The following is a 19,180-nucleotide window of genomic DNA, read 5'->3' on the forward strand; positions in this document are numbered from 1 at the left end:
CAAGTAAGCGCCTCAGACGCTCTCTTTGCCTGCCTGATCGGCCTTTCTAACAGCCTCCCTCGCAGTAAACACTGCTGTAGCTAATGTAACAAGATATACCGAGCCTAATCTGTCTCGCAAAACAAGTCTTCAGTGGAAAGGCTCACTAGTCCTTTCTCGGCCCCCTTCCCTACACATCTTCCCACCTCCTTTTTGAATACCGAGGCATATTCAAGAGCATGAGCTTCTATACCTCGGACGTCCGTCCTCTGGCCGTCCCAAGCCAGCAATGGCAGGCTGGCGAACGACGATAGCGTACCGTCATGTGGTAAAGTTTGCAGCAGCGATACAGGGGGCGCCAGGGTGATTTCCACCCCGCCTTTGAACTTTTCTATAGCCGCATCGATCTCAGCCTCGGTTGCGTCGTCGGCCAGTGCCGGGTCTTTCGGCTCCACATCTGCATATTCCTCGGGTAAATGATGCAACTCTCCGTGGACCGTCGCCAGATTCTTGGCCGTTGTCTCCCCCGGATACATAGTCCAGTATCCCCGCAGCCGTGATAGCCGCAGGGCGTATTCTAACCAAGATGGGTGCCGCGTGCTAACCAGCTTTTCAGCTAATATCGACGGAGTGTGGTCCAGATTATGCTCGGCTTCTAGAGTTCTCGAGACGAAATCGTGAAGTTCTATCCACCTTTCGCCTAGGAACAACATCGCACTGCTGGTGGGCGCTTGCCAGATGAACGATGTTGAGTCACCGTCCGCACCTGGATCGGCACTAGAAGGGGAATCAAACTTGTCGTTTCCCCCAATCATCTTAAGCGGCTGCTCTAGGCTGATACCGAGTAGACGGGCACCCCACGGCGGTGCATGAGAGGCGGCCGAGTATCTATATTCCATGAGGGAATATCGCAGATCTGGGAGAGTATAAGTATCAGTGCAATGAATCTCAGACCAGAGGATGATCACTCACAATGGAAGAATTGGGGTGAAAGCTCGACCTGTGGAGAAAGTACCAGGATATGAGACGTGTGGGGGTCAGCTGGCCAGAATGACTCGAGGAACCTGAAAGAGCTTTCCTCTGCCGTCATCCGCTTATGTGGTATCCGGTGCCTGAGCGACAAGTACCGCGCGTTGTTCGGATTATAAACGTGAGCTGGTGGCCACTTGAATGTTTCCAGAAACCGCTTGGTAGGGGGGTCGATGTCATGTGGTAACTCGATGGTCAGATGCGGGATTGGGCCAGCTGCGAAATGGGCCTTGCTCAAGGACCTCAACAGCCTTATGAGACTGCCGGATGCCCCTGGAATAGCATGAATCAGGATGTCAATGTGGATTTTATCCCACACTAAACGAGGATTAGCACGAGATATGAACAAGGACAGCAGGATCTCTTACTATGCACTGAAGCGCTGTCCAGCTTCGTCAACCACATCAAATCCTTTGCAGAATCGACTGGCAACTCGATCAGAGTGTTGCCGGACGCCTTGGCTTGCGCTCTGACACCTCGGCGAAAGAAGCGTTCCTCCTGCTCGCTAGCATCGACTATAATAGCTTGAGGATGCATGTATGTGTTGATATGATCTATGCAGTCCGTTGTTAGACAGCCCATGCAGACTTGTTTAAAGGCTTGCAACCTACAGAAAGCTCGAAAGACGCTGGATTCCATGCGGTCGTCGGTCGAAATATGCGCATATTCCGGGCGGGCATCTTGCAGTGGAGTTAGCGGGCTTCAAGGCTCGACATATCAGTTATAAACACAAGTTGGGTGCATACCGTGCATGATAAGGTGGCACTCTTCGTCGATGCCATTCAGCTTCAGCAAGTCTTCCATTGTAATCTCACTTCGGCTTATCAATGCAAAGTGGACATAATTCCTCAGTTCTGAGCCCATCTGGCAGGCCACAGGAAGAATCGCTGCAGCGCTTTTGAGACTCGACGCCGCAAAGAGCACATTTCTGTTTACCAGCAGTGCGCCATGGGTTGCACCAATCGCACGGAGCGTCGATGCCAGCTCCAGAAACTTTGGCGGCGCATTGTAGGTTCTCTGCAGTGGTTCGAGAGAAGACGAAGACTCTTCTTGGGGAGGCTGCTTCGGACTCGCATTCGGAGGACGGCCACGGGTTGGGTAGCCTGGAGGAGCAGCAGTTTGGCCGTATGACGGACGGAGTGAATGCCTCGGGCCAATGTCGGTCGGGATGTTGTGTATGAATAGGTAGGTAAGAATGGCCGCGCCGAATACGAGAAGGATGCGCTTGAGGAAGCGCCGCGGCGGGACGCGGGCAGGAGCCCAAGTTTGCTGGCGCAAAGTCCCGTTCCTGGACGAATACTTGTGATCGTCATCCTTCTTCCCGAGTTCGTCGTCGCTGAGGAAGAAGCCGCGCATGTTCCCCCACAAAGACATTCTCGCAGAGATGCCTTGTGGCGGGACGGCAGACGAGAGGTCTTATTGTTTCGGAATACACTGAATTATTGACATCGGACTGAGGGGCAAATCATCGCGATGTGATACAGAGGTGGGCGGGCGGGCGTGTCAGCAACGGCTGGAAGTAGTCGGCTCGAGTCGCAGCTATTGCGCCAGCTAGGGCTTTCTCGCGTCAGGACGAATGGTGGTACTCTCGGGATCGCGGAGGAAATTGAAAACGTCAGGTCAGGCCGGCTCAGGCTCAGGCTCAGGCTCATCAGTTAGTTAGACGAGACTAGATATAAGGCAGGTCGTAGTAATAGTAGGTTACATGGATGATGGCCAGATTACAGTTAAGCTGCGATAGGAAAATAGATGGGCATTGACCCGCTGTCAGTGCTAGGTGCTTGCGCTATGGAGATCTTTAAAACCACATGTAGCCCCCCTGTCACTAGAGTTTTATAGTAACGGGTACTTTAAACTGTTAATACCCATCAGGCCCCAGGACCCTGCAGATAAAGTAAACCACTGAGAGACTGACAGACTGAGCACTCGAGGTCCCCACTCTCGTCACCAACCGTTAGAACCGATTGCCGTTCAGGGCTGATGACGATGAACGATTGGAAAATATTCTTAGTTCTGAGACCTGGTCGGCCTGAAGGGATCCTGATCAAGTTTTGGGCAGCATTGTGAATTCCACTACAAAAAGCAACAAGACAGTTGCGTGGCTCGATTGCAGCATTATTACCCCGTAAGACCCTCATAAGCCCTGCTCCGTTAGAGCATCATGGGAAAGTCAAGGCGAAACAGGGGCAAGGGGGCCAGCGGTCTGACCCGATCGCCAAACCCGTCAAACCACCGACAGACCCAGAATTGGCTGCCCTGAGAGAGAGCAGCATCCTGCCCGTCGTCAAGAACCTGCAGAGCGCAGAGCCCGCCAAGCGGACCGAGGCTGCCGGCGCCATTGCCAACATCATCCAGGACACCAAGTGCCGGAAATTGCTCTTGCGGGAACAAGTCGTCCACATTGTCCTCACCGAGACCTTGACCGATGCAAGCTTGGAGAGCCGTGCCGCAGGATGGGAAATCCTCAAGCTTCTCACCGAAAAAGAAGAGGCCGATTTCTGTATCCACCTGTTCCGTGTCGATGTACTGACAGCCATTGAGCATGCCGCTCAAAAGGTATGTTGGGATCTTACGCGTTCTATCATCTTGGAGGCGGATACTAACAAAGCTGTAGATAACCGAGACCTTGACTGGTCCCAATATCGCCAATCTCAGCAAGGCATCCAAGGCCGAGCAGACCTTGATGTGGAACATTGCCGAGGCTCTTTGTGCAATTCTCATTGGTCTCGCAGAAGCTCAGGACGAGATCTTGGTGGGAGTGTCAGGAAACGATGCTGCAGTGAGGTTTTTGTTCACGCTTATATCGTGCGATGCGGCAACCACCGAGGTCGCAAACGGAGCCCTGTCCTGCATGATGACGCTCTCCGAGGATAACCGCCAATTCGTGGAGCGGATCTTAGGGGACGACCAGAACAAGTGCTTCAAGCATTTGCTTGCGTTTAAGTCCGGCAGGAGCTTGCGTGCTGTTCTGGCCTGTGGAATCTTGCACAACATCTTCTCGACAATGCAATGGGACGACGCGAACCCCGGCAGAGAAAAGTCTAGTGACGCTACGTTGATACCTGCTCTCAGCGACGCGCTAGATTCCCCACAAGGAAGCCAAACAAATGGTGCTGGCGATAGTGATACTGTCGAGATTCTGCAACTAGCTTTGGAGATTATTGCATCAATTGGCACGGGCATACTGGAGTCTCTTGAGAAGGGGGAGAGGGCAGAAATCGATGGCGACCCGGGTCTCGATGGGAAAGATGGCCGTATGGACATGGATGATGATGATGACGACGACGATAATGATGACGACAAAGACGACGAGGGCGAAGAAGACGAGATGGACGACGATGAGATTGAAGCAGATATGGGCCTGGTCACAGGCGCGGACGACGGACCAAATGAGATTTCGGGTATCGATGACCTACCAACCTTGAAATTACTCATGTACAAGGCGATACCCCAAATCATCAAAACGGCGCACTCAACCCAAAGCACGGAAGAGACGACATCACTCATACGCACCCACGCACTCACTGCACTGAACAACATAGCCTGGACGGTATCTTGCCTCGACTTCAGCGAAGACTCGAACGCTGCCATTCAGAAGGCTTGGGCACCTATCGCTCAGATCATGTGGAAGGAGACGGTAGCGTATGTTTTGGCAAGCGACACTTCCGACGTCGGACTTGCGACCATCGTCACCAGTCTCGCGTGGGCCATTGCGCGTGCACTGCGCCAAGATACACCGTTGCAAGGCGGCGAACAGCAGAAGTTCATCTCTCTGTACCACGCGTCTAAGAATCTGCCCGCTGAGGGCGAGGAAGACCCATTCCAAAGCCTCGGTGTGAAGTGCCTGGGCGTTCTGGGCCAACTGGCGCTCGACCCCGCGCCCATCGACCTGAATCGCGAGATTGGTGTTTTCCTACTTACCGTCGTTGGCGGTCTGCCCGACTCCACGCCGCTCGCCGATGGTGTGGAGGCGCTCAATCAGCTGTTCGACATTTATGGTGACGCGTCTTATGCCTGCGACAAGGAAGTGTTTTGGCAGATCGGCTTCTTGAAACACTTCGAGGAGGCTATAGCTAAGATCAAAGCCGCGACGAAGAAAGTTGACAAGAGAGCCCAGACTGAACTGCGGGCGCGCGCTGACGAGACGACCATGAATCTGTCAAGATTTGTTCAGTACAAACAGAAGAACAAGCCTTGAGGGTCTATCTGACTGGGGTCCGATTCACTGGTCGAGATTTCTGAGGCCGTAGGCCGAGAATGTCAAAATGGAGTACGGGTTAGGGGTCAGTCCGGTATCCACTTCTTGTTACCGGGATTTTCGGGATAGCAATACACACAACGGACATATGCCGGTCGGAAACGAGCCGCAGAAATGTCTCTAGATGTAAGCGTGTAGTATGCCTGAAGGTATGACGATGTAGGCCTAGTAGAATAAAGACACATTCTAAAATACAGACTCAGCTAAGCGAGACTCGATATAATATTATCGTAATCCTCTTGTTGACGGCTCCCAGAATAGGATAACCCCAGACTAGCGCCGCACTCGGAGGAGGCAAAGGAGACCCGAGCGACTCATTGGCCAGTCCAACCTCACTTTGACTTAGCCATTTGTCACTCTGCATGTTGGAAAAGCTGGTCCTTGAAAGCTATTCATTACCTGTCACCCAACTTTTTTTAATTTGCAGTACACTCATTGCCCTGAAGAAAATCATGGAACGAACACTTATCAGTTCTGGTTCGTCCTTCGAGGCCCAAATCGGATATTCCCGCGCCGTGGTGACGGGGGATTGGGTATTTGTTTCGGGCTGCACCGGGTAAGTCTATCCAAAACAGAGTGCATACATGCATTGACATACTCACGCGCGACACTTTCACACGCAGCTACGACTACAAGTCAGGGTCAATCTCCCCGGATCCTGCGGAGCAGACTGAGCAATGTCTGAAGAACATCGCGTCCGCCCTCGGCGAGGCCGGCGCAACCATGGACGAGGTCGTCCGGGTCCGGTACATGTTCGCTTCCCGCTCCGACTTCCCCAAGTGCTGGGACGTCCTGCAGAGGTACCTCGGCGGCGCCCGGCCGGCGGCGACCATGGTTGTCACGGGATTGATGGAGGAGGCCATGAAAGTGGAGATTGAGGTCACGGCGAGGAAAGGCTCGGCTCGCGCGACTGCCTCTACCAAAGGGGATGACGCTCCGCCATCGTAGAAGTTGTCTAAGTGGTTTGTTTATTCAATATTATGATTTTCTCAAATAAAACTATATATATCATACCCCCACCCAACACAGGAAGCCACGATAACGCTAGATCGCACTTCAAAGTGTATTCAGTTTCATGACTAGACATCTCCATGGAAAGAATCCGTGAGGATGAGCATGTAAGACTCAAAGGGTATGTATGTCATGTGGTGTCATGGCCACAAAGGCATCTTTCAAAGTTTGTTACCTGGAAAGCACGGCATCGAATGTGAAGATTGGACGGATGGATGGAGTTGGAATTGTTACAAGGCTGAAGCTGAACAGGTCCGTGCGCGCGCAGTACATGCCTACAGGTACTTAATAGGTGCCTGGGTGGTGCTTAGGTGCCTGTTACAGGTGGAGTTTCCTTCCGCGACTGCCTTGCCTGCTTGCCTGCTTGCCTTGCCTTTTCCACTCTCACTGCTCGTGTTCACCCACTCCGACCTTTGGAAAGCAATCACCTCACATTGAACTTGTCAACCTTGTCAGAAAGCCACGACGGTACTACGCACAAACGATCGTATCGCGTATTACTTACTTTTGGGCCTTTTTTCCTTTGCGCAGGTCTTCTTGCATTCTTCACCAGAAGCCATTACCGCCTGTTTGTTGTTGCGACCTTGTCTTGTCCGTCGGCTGGGCACCGCTTCTTTTAGGTAGCAGAAGGGCTGCCTGCCAGGTCAGTCATCCATCGTGCACACCATCCACATCACTGTAACCCCGACCAAGGTAAGGTCCCCACGTCAATACACTTTCCATCCTTTCCAGGCATCGCGAAGACCCCTCCATCTATTACCTTGAAGCCCCAACTCTGCACAATCTCCATTGCTTTCCTACCTTTCTTCCGCTCGTTATTTATTATTTTCACATAGCCCTGGCTTTCGCGTTGCTGTTTCTATCGCATCACCGACACCAACTAATTGCGTAGTGTGCTACAGTGTACCATCTGGCCTGAAACAATCGGCAGCAACAATAACCCTACGGCCCTCGTCTTTAGACCTCTCAGCAGAGCCTGAACCTCGCAACCATCCATACAGCTTGTGACAGCTTCGGCCACGCAACCAACTGCTTCCATCATGTCGCGGGCAGTGACCGTCATGATGCCCCCGGCCCCCAACCGGGAGGACATCGCTGCGACCTGGGAGTACCTCCAGGCTGGTATCTCCAAGATCATGATCAACCTCCAAGATGGCATGGACATGGGAACGGTAAGCCAACTTCTTTCGCCACCATCACTTCTTCGATTTCTTCCTCTTGAGCTTGCTGACTGACGTCATTTAGTACATGGGTATCTACACGTGAGTCAAGTACACTTCACGAGCTGGCCTTTTGTAAATGATACTAACAAGGAAACAGGGCTGTACACAACTTCTGCACGTCGCAAAAAGCTGTCGGTCTGTCGCAAGCTGGCTCGGGCGCTGCGCATAGAGGCGGTACGTATTCCCCATCACCCTGGGCCAGAAGCAACATCCTGTCTAACTTCAAGCCAGCCCACCTGCTCGGCGAGGATCTTTATAAGAAATTAATGGAATATCTGAACCTCCATCTGGCCGACCTTTCAGAACAGTCCAAGGCCCATGCCGAAGAGGCCCTGCTCGCCTTCTACATCCGAGAATGGGATCGATACACCACAGCTGCCAAATACATTCACCACTTGTTCCGGTACCTCAATCGCCACTGGGTCAAGAGAGAAATGGACGAAGGAAAGAAGGGCACACACGACGTATACACACTCCATCTTGTGCAGTGGCGCAACGAACTCTTTGCGAATGTGTCGGAGAAGGTCATGTCAGCTGTGCTGATGCTGGTGGAGAAGCAAAGGAACGGCGAGACGATCGAGCACGGCCAGATCAAGCAAGTCGTCGACTCGTTCGTGTCTCTAGGCCTCGATGAACACGACAGCTCCAAGTCAACTCTTGATGTATACCGATTCCACTTTGAGAAGCCCTTCTTGAAAGCCACTTCCGAGTTCTACGCCGCCGAGTCTGCCCAGTTTGTTGCCGAGAACAGTGTGGTCGAGTACATGAAGAAGGCCGAGGCAAGACTTAAAGAAGAGGAAGAGCGTGTCCGCATGTATCTTCACCAGGACATCGCAACCCCTCTGAAGAAGGCTTGCAACCAGGCCCTTATCGCAGATCACTCGACACTCCTCCGAGACGAATTCCAGATTCTGCTCGACAACAACCGTGAAGACGACATGAAGCGGATGTACAACCTTCTCAATAGAATACCAGACGGTCTGGATCCTTTGAGGCAGAAATTCGAGACTCATGTCCGAAACGCGGGCCTCGCAGCCGTCAGCAAGGTAGCCTCGGACGCCGAGAAACTGGAGCCTAAGGTCTATGTCGATGCATTGCTGGGCGTGCATACGCAGTACCAGGGCTTGGTGAAGCGCGCCTTTAACGACGAGCCTGAATTCACCAGATCTCTTGACAATGCTTGTCGCGAATTTGTCAACCGCAACGAGATCTGCAAGGCGGGTTCTAATCGGTCACCCGAACTTCTCGCTAAGTACACCGACGTGCTGCTGCGGAAGAGCGGCACTGGTGTCGAAGAGTCCGACCTCGATGCAGTCTTGACACAGATAATGACGGTATTCAAGTACATTGAGGATAAGGATGTCTTCCAGAAGTTTTACTCTAGGATGTTGGCGAGACGTCTGGTTCACAGCACCTCTACCTCTGATGACGCTGAGACCAGCATGATCAGTAAGCTAAAGGAGGCTTGTGGTTTTGAATACACCAACAAGCTGCAGCGCATGTTCCAGGATATGCAGATCTCTAAAGACCTTAACCAAGGGTTTAAGGATCACACGAAAACCTTGCAACTTGAGAAGCAGGCTCTGGAGAAGCAGACTCTTGACTCGACATACTCAATTCTTGGAACCAGCTTCTGGCCGCTTGCCCCTCCCAACACAACCTTCAACCCGCCTGCTGAGGTCCAGGCTGATCTTGATCGATTCACCCGATTCTACAAGAACAAGCACGAGGGACGCAAGTTGACTTGGCTGTGGCAACTTTGCAAGGGTGAGGTCAAGACAAGCTACTGCAAGAGCCAAAAGACGCCCTATACATTCCAGGTCAGCGTGTATCAAATGGCCATTCTGCTCCTGTTCAACGAGAAAGATGTGCACAGCTACGAGGATATTGCATCCATAACGCAGCTGACACCCGAAGCACTCGACGGTGCTCTTGGTATTCTTGTGAAAGCCAAGGTTCTTCTTCAGAAGCCCGATTCTGCAAAGCCGGGCAGTCAGATCTACCACCTCAACTACGACTTTAAGAACAAGAAGATCCGAATCAACCTTAACATCGGCACAAAGTCGGAAGCCAAGCAGGAAGAAGTCGAAACCAACAAAACAATCGAGGAGGACCGCAAGCTAGTCTTGCAAGTAAGTGCAACGTTCTTCATATCCGTAGACACCTACGATACTAACCATGAATATGTAGTCGGCCATTGTCCGAATCATGAAGGCCCGAAAGAAGATGAAGCACAACGTGCTGGTGGGTGAGACGATATCGCAAATAAAAGGCCGCTTCGTCCCCAAGATCGGTGATATCAAGAAGTGCATTGAGATCCTACTCGACAAGGAGTACCTCGAACGCCTCGATGATGATGAGCTTGGATATCTGGCATAAGAGCTATTTTTACGATAGCTCACCTACACGATCTGGGCTGACTCTTCGGGGTTTGCCCGCACGAATTGTACGAGTATACAACAACAATAGGCTACGCATACACCAACCCTCCGATGGCCCTTTACAGTGATTCATCGAATTAAAGGATTTCGGTATGAGCGGCGACAGGTCTTCCACGGAGCTGGCGTACACAGACAGAGGTTACAGATAGATATTAATCCACTGGCAAGACCTGGGGCAGGATGGCAATGCCATTCTGTTGGAAGCATGGTAGCAAGGTACAAGTGAGAGGCGTGGACATAAGGCAAACAGTCTGTATCTCACTGAGTACCTAGCACAGAAGCGAGTTGCTGGCGCCCTAGGCACAGCCGGTACTTGCTGTAGATGCTGGCAGAGCATAATGAATAACAGTTGCAATGAACTGACTCTTCCTCCCTGGTAATAATGTGACAAACCACGATTTCTTCCCTATTCAGACACAATCTGATGTATGCTAGGTGTTAACCTGGTGTGCGCTTCTCTTTTCTTCTCACACCTCGTATAATCATATATGCTCTGTATAATCATCAATAGATGCCGAAGCAGCGATGTAGTATATATGCAGTGTGTTTACGCTTAGGGTGTAGAATAGCAATACCATATGATCCTTTGCCCACCGTGTAACACCCGACGCTTCCCTGGCCCTGTTATGTTGCCCAACTGTGGAAAACGCCTAAAACGCCCAAATCTGCAGTAACGCCGGTTGGTATAGTATGTGTGGCCCAAGACCCGTTTCCCGCCCTTCTCTCTTTCTAGTACGATCTGAAGAATGCTTCTCTTCTTCTCTCTATCGTCTGGCTAGTTGATAGGCGGCCATAGCACACGGGGCGGTTTATACAGCTCGGCTGCCCCTCCCAAAATTACAAATAGATGCTGCCCATGCTTGTTTCATCTTTCTTTCAAGGATTAATATTTCTTTTCGTTCCCATTAGTCAATTCCTTTCAGCCGATCTACCAGCCGGAACAGCATGATGACAAACGTGAATATCCAGGCAACCACGGCACAGACCAGCAGTCCCAGATAAGCGCTGTAGTTGTTCCACGATATGTCCTTGCCCGACTCTATATTTAATTCTCGAGTCTGTAGGGCAAGCGCCGTGGAGACGGCTTTAAGTATGATGAAGAGGACATCGATGAGCGTGAGCGAGGCCTTCTCCACGGCGGACCTAAGGCCCAGCGGCAGCCCCGTGAATTCATCGTACATCATATACAGGATGTAGGGTATGGCCAGGGAGTCGATGACGATGGAGGCGACAGCCTGGCTGCGGAGCTGCTGGTAATCAGGCGTCCTCAGCACCTCGGTCGCCAGGCCCAGCGAGCCGAGCGACATGCTGAGCGCGATCAGACGGATGAAGGGCGGCAGGAGGGGACTGAGCAGGATCATGCGCTTGAGGCGGAAGGCCAGAGTTTTGCGGCGTTGCGAGGCGGGGGGCGGCAACTTTACGACAAGGGGATTGTTCAGGCCCGGGTACTGTGCCTCTAGCTGGTCCTGGGAGATGATGTGGGCGGGGCGGTCGGCGCAGCCGTTATAGCGCCGCGTCGAGTCGATGAAGTCGCGCCACTTCTCGTAAGGGTCGACGTTGGGCGGGCGATAGCCGGAGCCCATAATGAAGGGCTCGCTGGAGCGCAGGTGGTCCCATTTCCGGCCCGGGCGGTCGGCGCGTCTCCGCATAAAGACAGGGCGCCGGAATTTACGCAGGTCCTCGGGGTCGACCCATTGCTCGTAGCCGTCGCGCGACACGCGACGTACCTGCCCCGGGCGCGTCGGGCCCTCCGTATTTCGCCGCGGCGGGGGCGGATGGGGCTAGGGACGCGGACGCCCGGTGGTGGTCCTCGTGTGTCGACCCAGGGGGAACGGATCGGACTGGTGGAGGGACCATAGTGTTGTCGTCAGGGGTGACGACTAATGGCCGCTGCCGCTGCCGCTGCCGCTGTTACGACGACAGCTTGTCGGAGGAGAAATCGATATTAGGTAGTCACTGTTGTTGTAGCGAAACAGGAGGGAAAGGATGCTGGGTGCGTTGGTGGCAATCGTCATGGAATACAATAAACGCAACTCCTCATGCTTTCTCCGTGCTCGTTATTGGGGATAGATACTCGACGTAGGGCAGCGACGAAATCCCATGGTTATTCCCAAGAATTGTATGTCGCGTTCAATTGAGCATGTCAGGCAAAGTTGTCGCGTTAGGCTTCTCGAGTCTGGGGGGGGATAACGAATGGCAGGGCGTTTGTTGGTTAAGATTAGTTGGAGGACGACAGTGGGAAGAGAGAGAAAAAAAGGCCGAAGTTTGTCGAAACGAGAGACAAGAGACGAGAGACACGAGAGACGGGAGACACGAGACGCAGAGAGCAAAATAGCGGACTTGAAATTGGAACTATTTTTTCTCTCGAACCGATCCAGCCACCAGTATGGCCTAGTAAATGATGTGTGCTCTTGACGGAGAGGGAGCAGTAGAGGCCGGCGGTGGAAAGCGGGCGGCAGGGCGGTTAATAGCCCACAGAATAAGCATGCATCGTTGGACGGGTAATGGAAGATGCAGTCGAGCCAGTCGAAAGGTCGAAAGGCGATCCTTCCAGTGACGAGCTGCAATTTCGAGCAAGGGCGCGGCAAGGGTAGCAGGGTAGGAGCTCGAACGGGTTTTCGGTGGGGAAAGAAGGCCCCGACGTCACTGTTTGGGTGTTTGGGTGTTTGGGGGAGGGTCACTGTGGAAATCCCAGTTGCCTGCGACTTACGTCAATCCACCACAATGCTGCATTGACGTCGAAATTCCCATAAATTTTACAACCCGCCGGGCGCCCTCTCTGACTCTCTGACTCTCTGAGAAAGCCGCCACCCCAGCTCATCCACTTCTACATATCATAAGAACCCCCTCCCCTCCCCTTCTGCGGCGGCCTCTCAACCCGAACCTGGTTTACTTGCTGCAACTTCGAACCTCCCAGACGTCGAGGCCACACCGGAAAAACCATGAGGCTCTACCTCCTCCCGATATCGACCCGCCGGACGTTGCTGTACTGCGAGCGCTTCAATGTCCAGTCCGCCCAGAAGAAGACGTTAGTCGACAACGTCACCACGCGCGCCGCCACCCTGTGGTCGAAATGGGAAAAGAAGGAGTCGGGCTGGCAGCGCAAGATCGTCGACTACGGAAACCATGCCCTGCGGAGGATCCCCTACGAGGAATGGGGACTGAAGAGCGTCCCGCCGCTTTCCGCCCGCCGCCGGGATGAAGAGCTCAAGGGCCAAGAAAAGTCGAGCTCGTGTTCCCCGACACCGTCATACCCACGTCCAGGGCCGTTTCCGTCCTCAAGACGCTGGGCACTGAGCGCGAGTCGTTTCACAAGAGGAATCTGACATGGTGTCTCGTTGGCATGCCCTTTACTATACCCTTTGCGCTTGTTCCAGGTCAGTACCGCCGTTCCGCCTGGGTAGATGGAGCTGGGGAGAAACTTGATAGACGGAAACCAAGACTAACATCTGCCCCTTACATCAACAGTGATACCGAACCTTCCCTTCTTTTATCTAGTCTACCGTGCGTGGTCGCATTGGCGTGCCATGGCCGGAGGAAAGCATATACAATTCCTGTTATCGAGTAACGTCTTGGCGTTAACGCCCTCGCCGATATTGAACAAAATATATCCCTCCGTCCTGGCTCCTTCAAGTGGAGGCGCGGAAAAGGCGGCCAAGCACCCGTCCACTGGCGGGGTGCCCGACCCGGAACATGACACCATGTTGCTGTCAGAGACCAACGAGCAAGAGCTCGCCAAAGCACTGAACGTCCCCGAGCTGGAGGTGGAGGTTGAACGCGCCATGTGGCAGGTTCAACACGCCATCCAAAAAGCAGAGGAAAGGGTGGCGAAGCCACAACAGGCCGCCCCGGAAACGAAATCCAAGGATGAGTAGAGACGCTGAAGGCCCAGGCACGAGATGAACAAATTGCCATGGCCAGGTGCCTAGAATGGCGAAGACCATATCGTCGATACCCGGAACGAACGAACGAACACGAAACGTACAATTATGACCTGTAAAATGATTCAAATGGCATTATAGAGTGGGCTCAGTCTCCACACATGTATTACGATTTACATAGATGTTACAGTCTCGACTATATATGATTCTAGAAGCTCTTGCGGCAGTGAACCTGGTATGGTCCAGCATAGCCCCTGAAAGCCGGGGATGAGATTAAAGAGTGGAAAGTAAAGCTCTACTATTCCCCCTGAATACTGGTGATTTCCATGGGAGAATTGGTGGTGCCAGTAGGGTTCTCATCTGAATAGGGGTGGGGGCAATCAATCAGGAGAGGCATCGATTCCTGGTTGTAAGCCTCCGCCTGTAGTTGTCAAACGTTTCAAGAGCTGAATAACGAATGCGCTGTCATTTTTACTCGAGCAGTCACGCTACAAGGCCTTATATATCAACGCCTCGCTCAGCTGAACTCGAACCAGGTAGATACGTACTTTCATGGGGCGTCGCATCCCGCAGCGGCTCAACATGCGACAAAGAAGGAAAGACGGCACCGGTGAGGCTTGTTAGCCGATGAACGCTTCGAGAGACGAACAGCCAGCCACAACCGGCAGGCATGCCTCTTATCTGTCCATATAAGAGACCAGCAAAGAACGGGGCGGCGCATGTGCTTGGCCTGGCTGACCACGATGCATATGCATGCATCTATTTTCTGTTCTTCTATGCTTATTTCCACTCAACCCCCACGGACACCCCAGTCTGTCGATCAGTCTCTACCGGCCAGTGCATTTGCCCAAGTAGCAGTACATGCGTCCATCTGCGGCCATCAACCGGGTGCGAGGCGCTGAGTAGCGACTCATCATGTACATAGAAAACCCGTTGATTGTCAGCAGCACGAGAACGGCTTTCTTGCGGCCACTTCGCTCTTTTAGGCAGGCGTGCCTGTCTATCCGGACGAAGCTCATCTGGCCTGGGCATGGGAGTGGTGGATGTAAATACTACTCAACACCAGACAGGCCTAGCACCGAGCAGCCGCTCTAAAAATAACATGCATCGTGCGTGTCCACGATTTGAATAGGTGAACCTGGAAGTTGTCGGCGGTCAACATGCCCTGCCAAGTCGCTGATAATCTCACTGCTTGCCACGCATGTTTTGTATGGGGATTAGACCGGTCGCGTCCATCAATAGATTGAATAGATTGATGCAAGCTACACTCAGCCGCCAGTCCACTATCCATTCCTGGCGTCAACCTTTTTTTCTTCGCCTGTAGTGAGTGAGGGATACCGTGACAGCTACGGATCACCCGAAAGCCCGACGGTGCATTCCGGATGGGGTTCAATCGTTGCTTTTTGCACAGATATCCAGGTCAATAAGATGAGCCAAGAGATAACCGCGGAAACAAATCATCATACCACTTCTGTATTCGGTTACCGGCAAGGACTCCAGGCAGATGATTCAATAGGGCCGAGGAGTTGCATAAGGGCAATGCACCTACATCGCAACCGAGCACAAAGACCAAGCAATGATAAACGGAAGATCCAGACCATTGGCCAATTTCCTTGGCAAAACCCCTCGCTTCGAGTTCCTGCCTGGGAGGGGAGAGAGGGAACGAGCGAGCGAGACACTGACGGTAAATTCTGCATATCAGGGACGAGAAAACGTCCACGTATGTCTCGCATGCGATAGTCATCAATACGAGCTGTCGGGCAAGTATGGATCTGCAGTAGTGTGTGTGGTGGGTTGGCTACTAACAGCCGGCAGCGTGAGAAGACGGATGAAAACTGAAGGTAACAGGGGCGTCATGATGATAATGCGGCTTTTGGGGCCTGCTTCCTCAGCCTCAAAACTCACTCGTCTTCTTCGATATGATTTGCTCCCCATGGCTGCCAGAAAACCTGTTTCTTGTTTTCCAACGTGTTTGGCGCTCACATCCGAGTCATTGGTTGGTCAGGGACCACTCCGACAATTTTCTTGCCTCTTCACCACCTCCCTCCTACTTACCGTACACCAAGCTTGCCTACACTCCATCTTCCACCGGGATAAGCCGCAGGCTGCTGACCACCACTATCCGTGACACTGCACATCCACTATGATCGTAGAGGATCAGACGAGCAAAACAGCAGGACACAGGATACGCATATCTCTGTTATCTACATGAAACACATATGTACATATATAACGTGATATATGTCAGTTCAGGCATGGTGCTTGATAACAGCGTCGCGAAGCCCGAAGACCCCAGCCTCTACGTCCCGACTTTATGTATGTGTCAGTTAGAGCCTGCAAGCCTCCGAAAACTAGAGCGTCTTTCTTTTCCCATGATCTGCATTCTGTTCTCTTCCGCTGCAAGCCGCCCGGCGCCGCGGGGTAAGCTCGGGATGCCATACTGATGACAGCTTGACAGAAGGTAGAGCCGACAGAGTGGGCTGATGATATGTATGTGTATTTACGTGAGAGTGTCATTTCCATCTGGTTGGCAATGCTTATTCGCCGGCTCGTGCCGCAGAAGATAAACTGGACACACTGCTGTAAGACAATGAGATCGAACAGGGAAGGAGGCTCATGCCCCAACTGCCCAAAAAGCATGCCCAGATAAGATAACAGAATGGCTTGAAAACAGCCATGATGAAAATTTCGAACTGCCAGGAATCATCTTCCCAAGTTGTGCAGCGTATTCTTAATATCCAAAGCAAATGAAGACCCTGGCCCTTCTCTCTCAAGGGTTACCGTAAGCTAAATATGTGCGCCCGTCAAGAAACTGCCCAAAACACCACTGGCGGTGCCTTCTATATGTGAAGTGCCAGGCCCAAGAATAGAAACAGGCCAATGCTATACATGATTAGGGAAGTGTGGGGGAGATATCACCTCGCAGCATTCTTCTGCAAAGAGCCCGACCTTGGGGCATGAAGATGACGGTAACGGTAGTGATAATGCGACAACGAGTCCGCCCTTATATTACTATTCCATGGCAATCTGCTCGAGTGTTGTCAACTGACAACCTCAGTGATATATGCAACGCTTTTGTACAGAAAATCGAAGGTGCAGTAAGTCTGGTGATTAAAGTCGCCCCGATGAAATGACCTGAGGTTTTGCATTCAAGCTGGCACTGTTGAATTTCTCTTCAGGCCAAGAAAGGTCCAACGTTTCTTCTCCTTTGGGGCGGCCGCCTGTGGCTCGGGGCTTTGTATCTCTCGTTGAGTTTTACTGAGTCGCCGCGTGATCTTTGGCATGAACGGTTTTTTGCTATCGTTTTCTGACACTGTTGGGGGTGGTGGCTCCATAGGTTTGACTGCAGAGACTGCTGCATCATCACTCGGTTTCGCAGGAGGAGGCGCCACGGGACCCCATTGGTGCGTGTCAATATCGGACTCGCTCGGTCGGCGGGATTTCGATAGCCGTCTTCTGCTCGGCTTAGAAACTTGTTCAGACCTTGCTTGTCTCGTCTCTATGTGTGATACAGCCTCGGTTTTGACAGCTTGATGAGGTTTGACCGCGGTGGGAACAGAGTCTGTGGGTTTGTGTTGTAACGACGCAAATGAGGACGTCGAGTTCTGATTCGTTTTTGACAGGACGGAACTTGGTGCTGTAGATCCAGAGTTGCGAACCGAAACCGATCCAGAGTTGCGTGCCGATGATGAAGACGATACTGATGATGCTGACTTTGAGTCTGAGTGGCCCGCGGCCGTTTGCTCAAATGTCTGATCAAATTGGAGCGCGGGAAGAGATGGCACAGGGGGTATGGATGGATCATGATCATTGCGAATTGTGCGAGGGTCGATCGGTTGTGGTTTTGTGAAATGCGTGCTCCTCGCAGCCGGAGGATAGTATCTGTCGGCCCCGGATGTCTTCCTTTCCCCAGATGTCTTCCTCTGATGGGTCGGGTGCAGATGATGCAGGCTACCGCTCTCTGACGAATTGGTTCGAGATGGGATGGGTCTGCTAAACGAGCTGAGTGGCGGGACGTGAGAACCAGCTTTGGCGCTTATTGGTTTCCCTGATTTCATCTCGAGATCATCTTCGGATCCAACCGAGGCACCACAGCTGCTGGCTCGGGCAGTACCTATAATGGATGTCAGTCATAACATGGGCAAATTTTGGATTTGGTTCCTGACCTCCACTAGACAATGCGCTCGCTCTCCCGGATGGGGACATAGGAACTGCGACGCCGGGAACCATCGGGGGCATCCACTCGGGCTCCTTTCCCTTAAGGCTACCCTGATAGGTGTAGTAATCAAGCCGGGACTCGCTTTGGGGCCGGAGGACCGGTGTTCCGCTGTAGCTGTAGTTGTATGAAGACGAATAAGAGATATATGGCATGGAGGTGCTATCTCGAGGGTACCCCTTTGTATGGACAAGATTGGTCCCCATGGCACTTCTTCTGCGATGTTGCTCCAAAATCCTTGGGCGTTCTTCATCTCTCCAACTCGCAGGTGTACCGGCCATAGCGTCGAGTGCAGCATGAGTAGGAACATGCTTGTAAGGCTTCTTTGCCTCTTCATCTTTAGTCTTCTCAGCCACCTTGGCAGTGTGTTCTTTGGCCTGCTGCCGTCCTTTCCTTATGATGGAAAACATCGCCCCTTACAGACACAACAATTTGAAATCAAGCAGAATTGATTGATGTCCCGCAACATGAAATTCCGGAGCTCGCTGCGGAGGTCGGTATAAGCGAAGCCTCGAAGGAATACTGGTCTGCGGCTTATGGCAGATCAAGCACCAGCTGGTGATGATTTGAGGGAATGTTGGCCAATAAAGAAACCGAGGTGCAACAGAGAATAGGCCAAAAAGAAGTGGAAGATGGCAGACCAAGAGGCAAGCAAATGGCAGGCAGAGTTCCAAAAGGAAACGACCGAGATAACATGTATATGTACTAGCTGGGGGTCGAATAACAACACGGCCCCAAGCTAGAGGGCTCCAGGTATCGACGGGTACACTAGTAGTAATTCACTACTTTAGTAGAGCCCGCGGCTTTTCACGAGCCAAGCGGAGCACTCGGAGATGGCCAGGGCGAGGAATGATGAAATGTGTGCGGGCCCACGGACTGCGGATGAGCATAACAATCCTCGGTAGTGTCCAGCCAGCAGATGGATGTTCGCCTAGGGGAGATGATGGATGCGGAGGCAAGTAGGTATGCTGCGGGCTCGAACAATATGAAAAGCGACTGGCGAGGAGGACGAGCGGGGGATGGATGCTTGGCTTCAGGCTGCTGCTGTGATGTCTGCCAGCCAGGTCGAATCGAACGGGGTTGAAGAGGTCGAACGAGCGAACAGGTGGAGAGCAATCGCTATCAAGGAGTTCAAGAGAGCA

At 52.5% G+C, this 19,180-nt stretch overlaps 7 protein-coding genes across 7 annotated transcripts; 4 read left to right on the forward strand and 3 right to left on the reverse strand.

Moving 5' to 3' along the window:
* Positions 1-104: 104 nt before the first annotated feature.
* On the reverse strand, positions 105-2,382 carry PG998_003534 (uncharacterized protein; the record flags this gene model as incomplete). Its single annotated transcript, XM_066870352.1, has 5 exons — positions 105-895; positions 952-1,326; positions 1,377-1,562; positions 1,620-1,688; positions 1,755-2,382. 5 exons carry the CDS (start codon positions 2,380-2,382, stop codon positions 105-107), a joined length of 2,049 nt encoding a protein of 682 aa, XP_066734102.1.
* Positions 2,383-3,169: 787 nt separating this feature from the next.
* On the forward strand, positions 3,170-5,206 carry PG998_003535 (ARM-like repeat-containing protein; the record flags this gene model as incomplete). The annotated part of the gene is made up of 3 exons (XM_066870353.1): positions 3,170-3,209; positions 3,248-3,564; positions 3,623-5,206. 3 exons carry the CDS (start codon positions 3,170-3,172, stop codon positions 5,204-5,206), a joined length of 1,941 nt encoding a protein of 646 aa, XP_066734103.1.
* A 512-nt stretch (positions 5,207-5,718) lies between these two features.
* PG998_003536 (endoribonuclease L-PSP) lies at positions 5,719-6,214 on the forward strand (the record flags this gene model as incomplete). The annotated part of the gene is made up of 2 exons (XM_066870354.1): positions 5,719-5,822; positions 5,890-6,214. The coding sequence occupies 2 exons, from the start codon at positions 5,719-5,721 to the stop codon at positions 6,212-6,214; spliced, it is 429 nt and encodes a 142-aa protein (XP_066734104.1).
* A 1,103-nt stretch (positions 6,215-7,317) lies between these two features.
* PG998_003537 (Cullin 1) lies at positions 7,318-9,879 on the forward strand (the record flags this gene model as incomplete). The annotated part of the gene is made up of 4 exons (XM_066870355.1): positions 7,318-7,449; positions 7,523-7,539; positions 7,598-9,632; positions 9,691-9,879. 4 exons carry the CDS (start codon positions 7,318-7,320, stop codon positions 9,877-9,879), a joined length of 2,373 nt encoding a protein of 790 aa, XP_066734105.1.
* A 967-nt stretch (positions 9,880-10,846) lies between these two features.
* PG998_003538 (uncharacterized protein) lies at positions 10,847-11,798 on the reverse strand (the record flags this gene model as incomplete). Its single annotated transcript, XM_066870356.1, has 2 exons — positions 10,847-11,722; positions 11,784-11,798. The coding sequence occupies 2 exons, from the start codon at positions 11,796-11,798 to the stop codon at positions 10,847-10,849; spliced, it is 891 nt and encodes a 296-aa protein (XP_066734106.1).
* A 1,085-nt stretch (positions 11,799-12,883) lies between these two features.
* Positions 12,884-13,816, forward strand: PG998_003539 (uncharacterized protein; the record flags this gene model as incomplete). Its single annotated transcript, XM_066870357.1, has 3 exons — positions 12,884-13,164; positions 13,206-13,318; positions 13,410-13,816. 3 exons carry the CDS (start codon positions 12,884-12,886, stop codon positions 13,814-13,816), a joined length of 801 nt encoding a protein of 266 aa, XP_066734107.1.
* A 3,155-nt stretch (positions 13,817-16,971) lies between these two features.
* On the reverse strand, positions 16,972-18,448 carry PG998_003540 (uncharacterized protein; the record flags this gene model as incomplete). The annotated part of the gene is made up of 2 exons (XM_066870358.1): positions 16,972-17,936; positions 17,989-18,448. 2 exons carry the CDS (start codon positions 18,446-18,448, stop codon positions 16,972-16,974), a joined length of 1,425 nt encoding a protein of 474 aa, XP_066734108.1.
* Positions 18,449-19,180: the final 732 nt, after the last annotated feature.

This window comes from Apiospora kogelbergensis (genome assembly GCF_038363985.1).
Source record: "Apiospora kogelbergensis strain CBS 113332 chromosome Unknown utg000002l_segment0_segment0, whole genome shotgun sequence".
Lineage (NCBI taxonomy): Eukaryota > Fungi > Ascomycota > Sordariomycetes > Amphisphaeriales > Apiosporaceae > Apiospora > Apiospora kogelbergensis.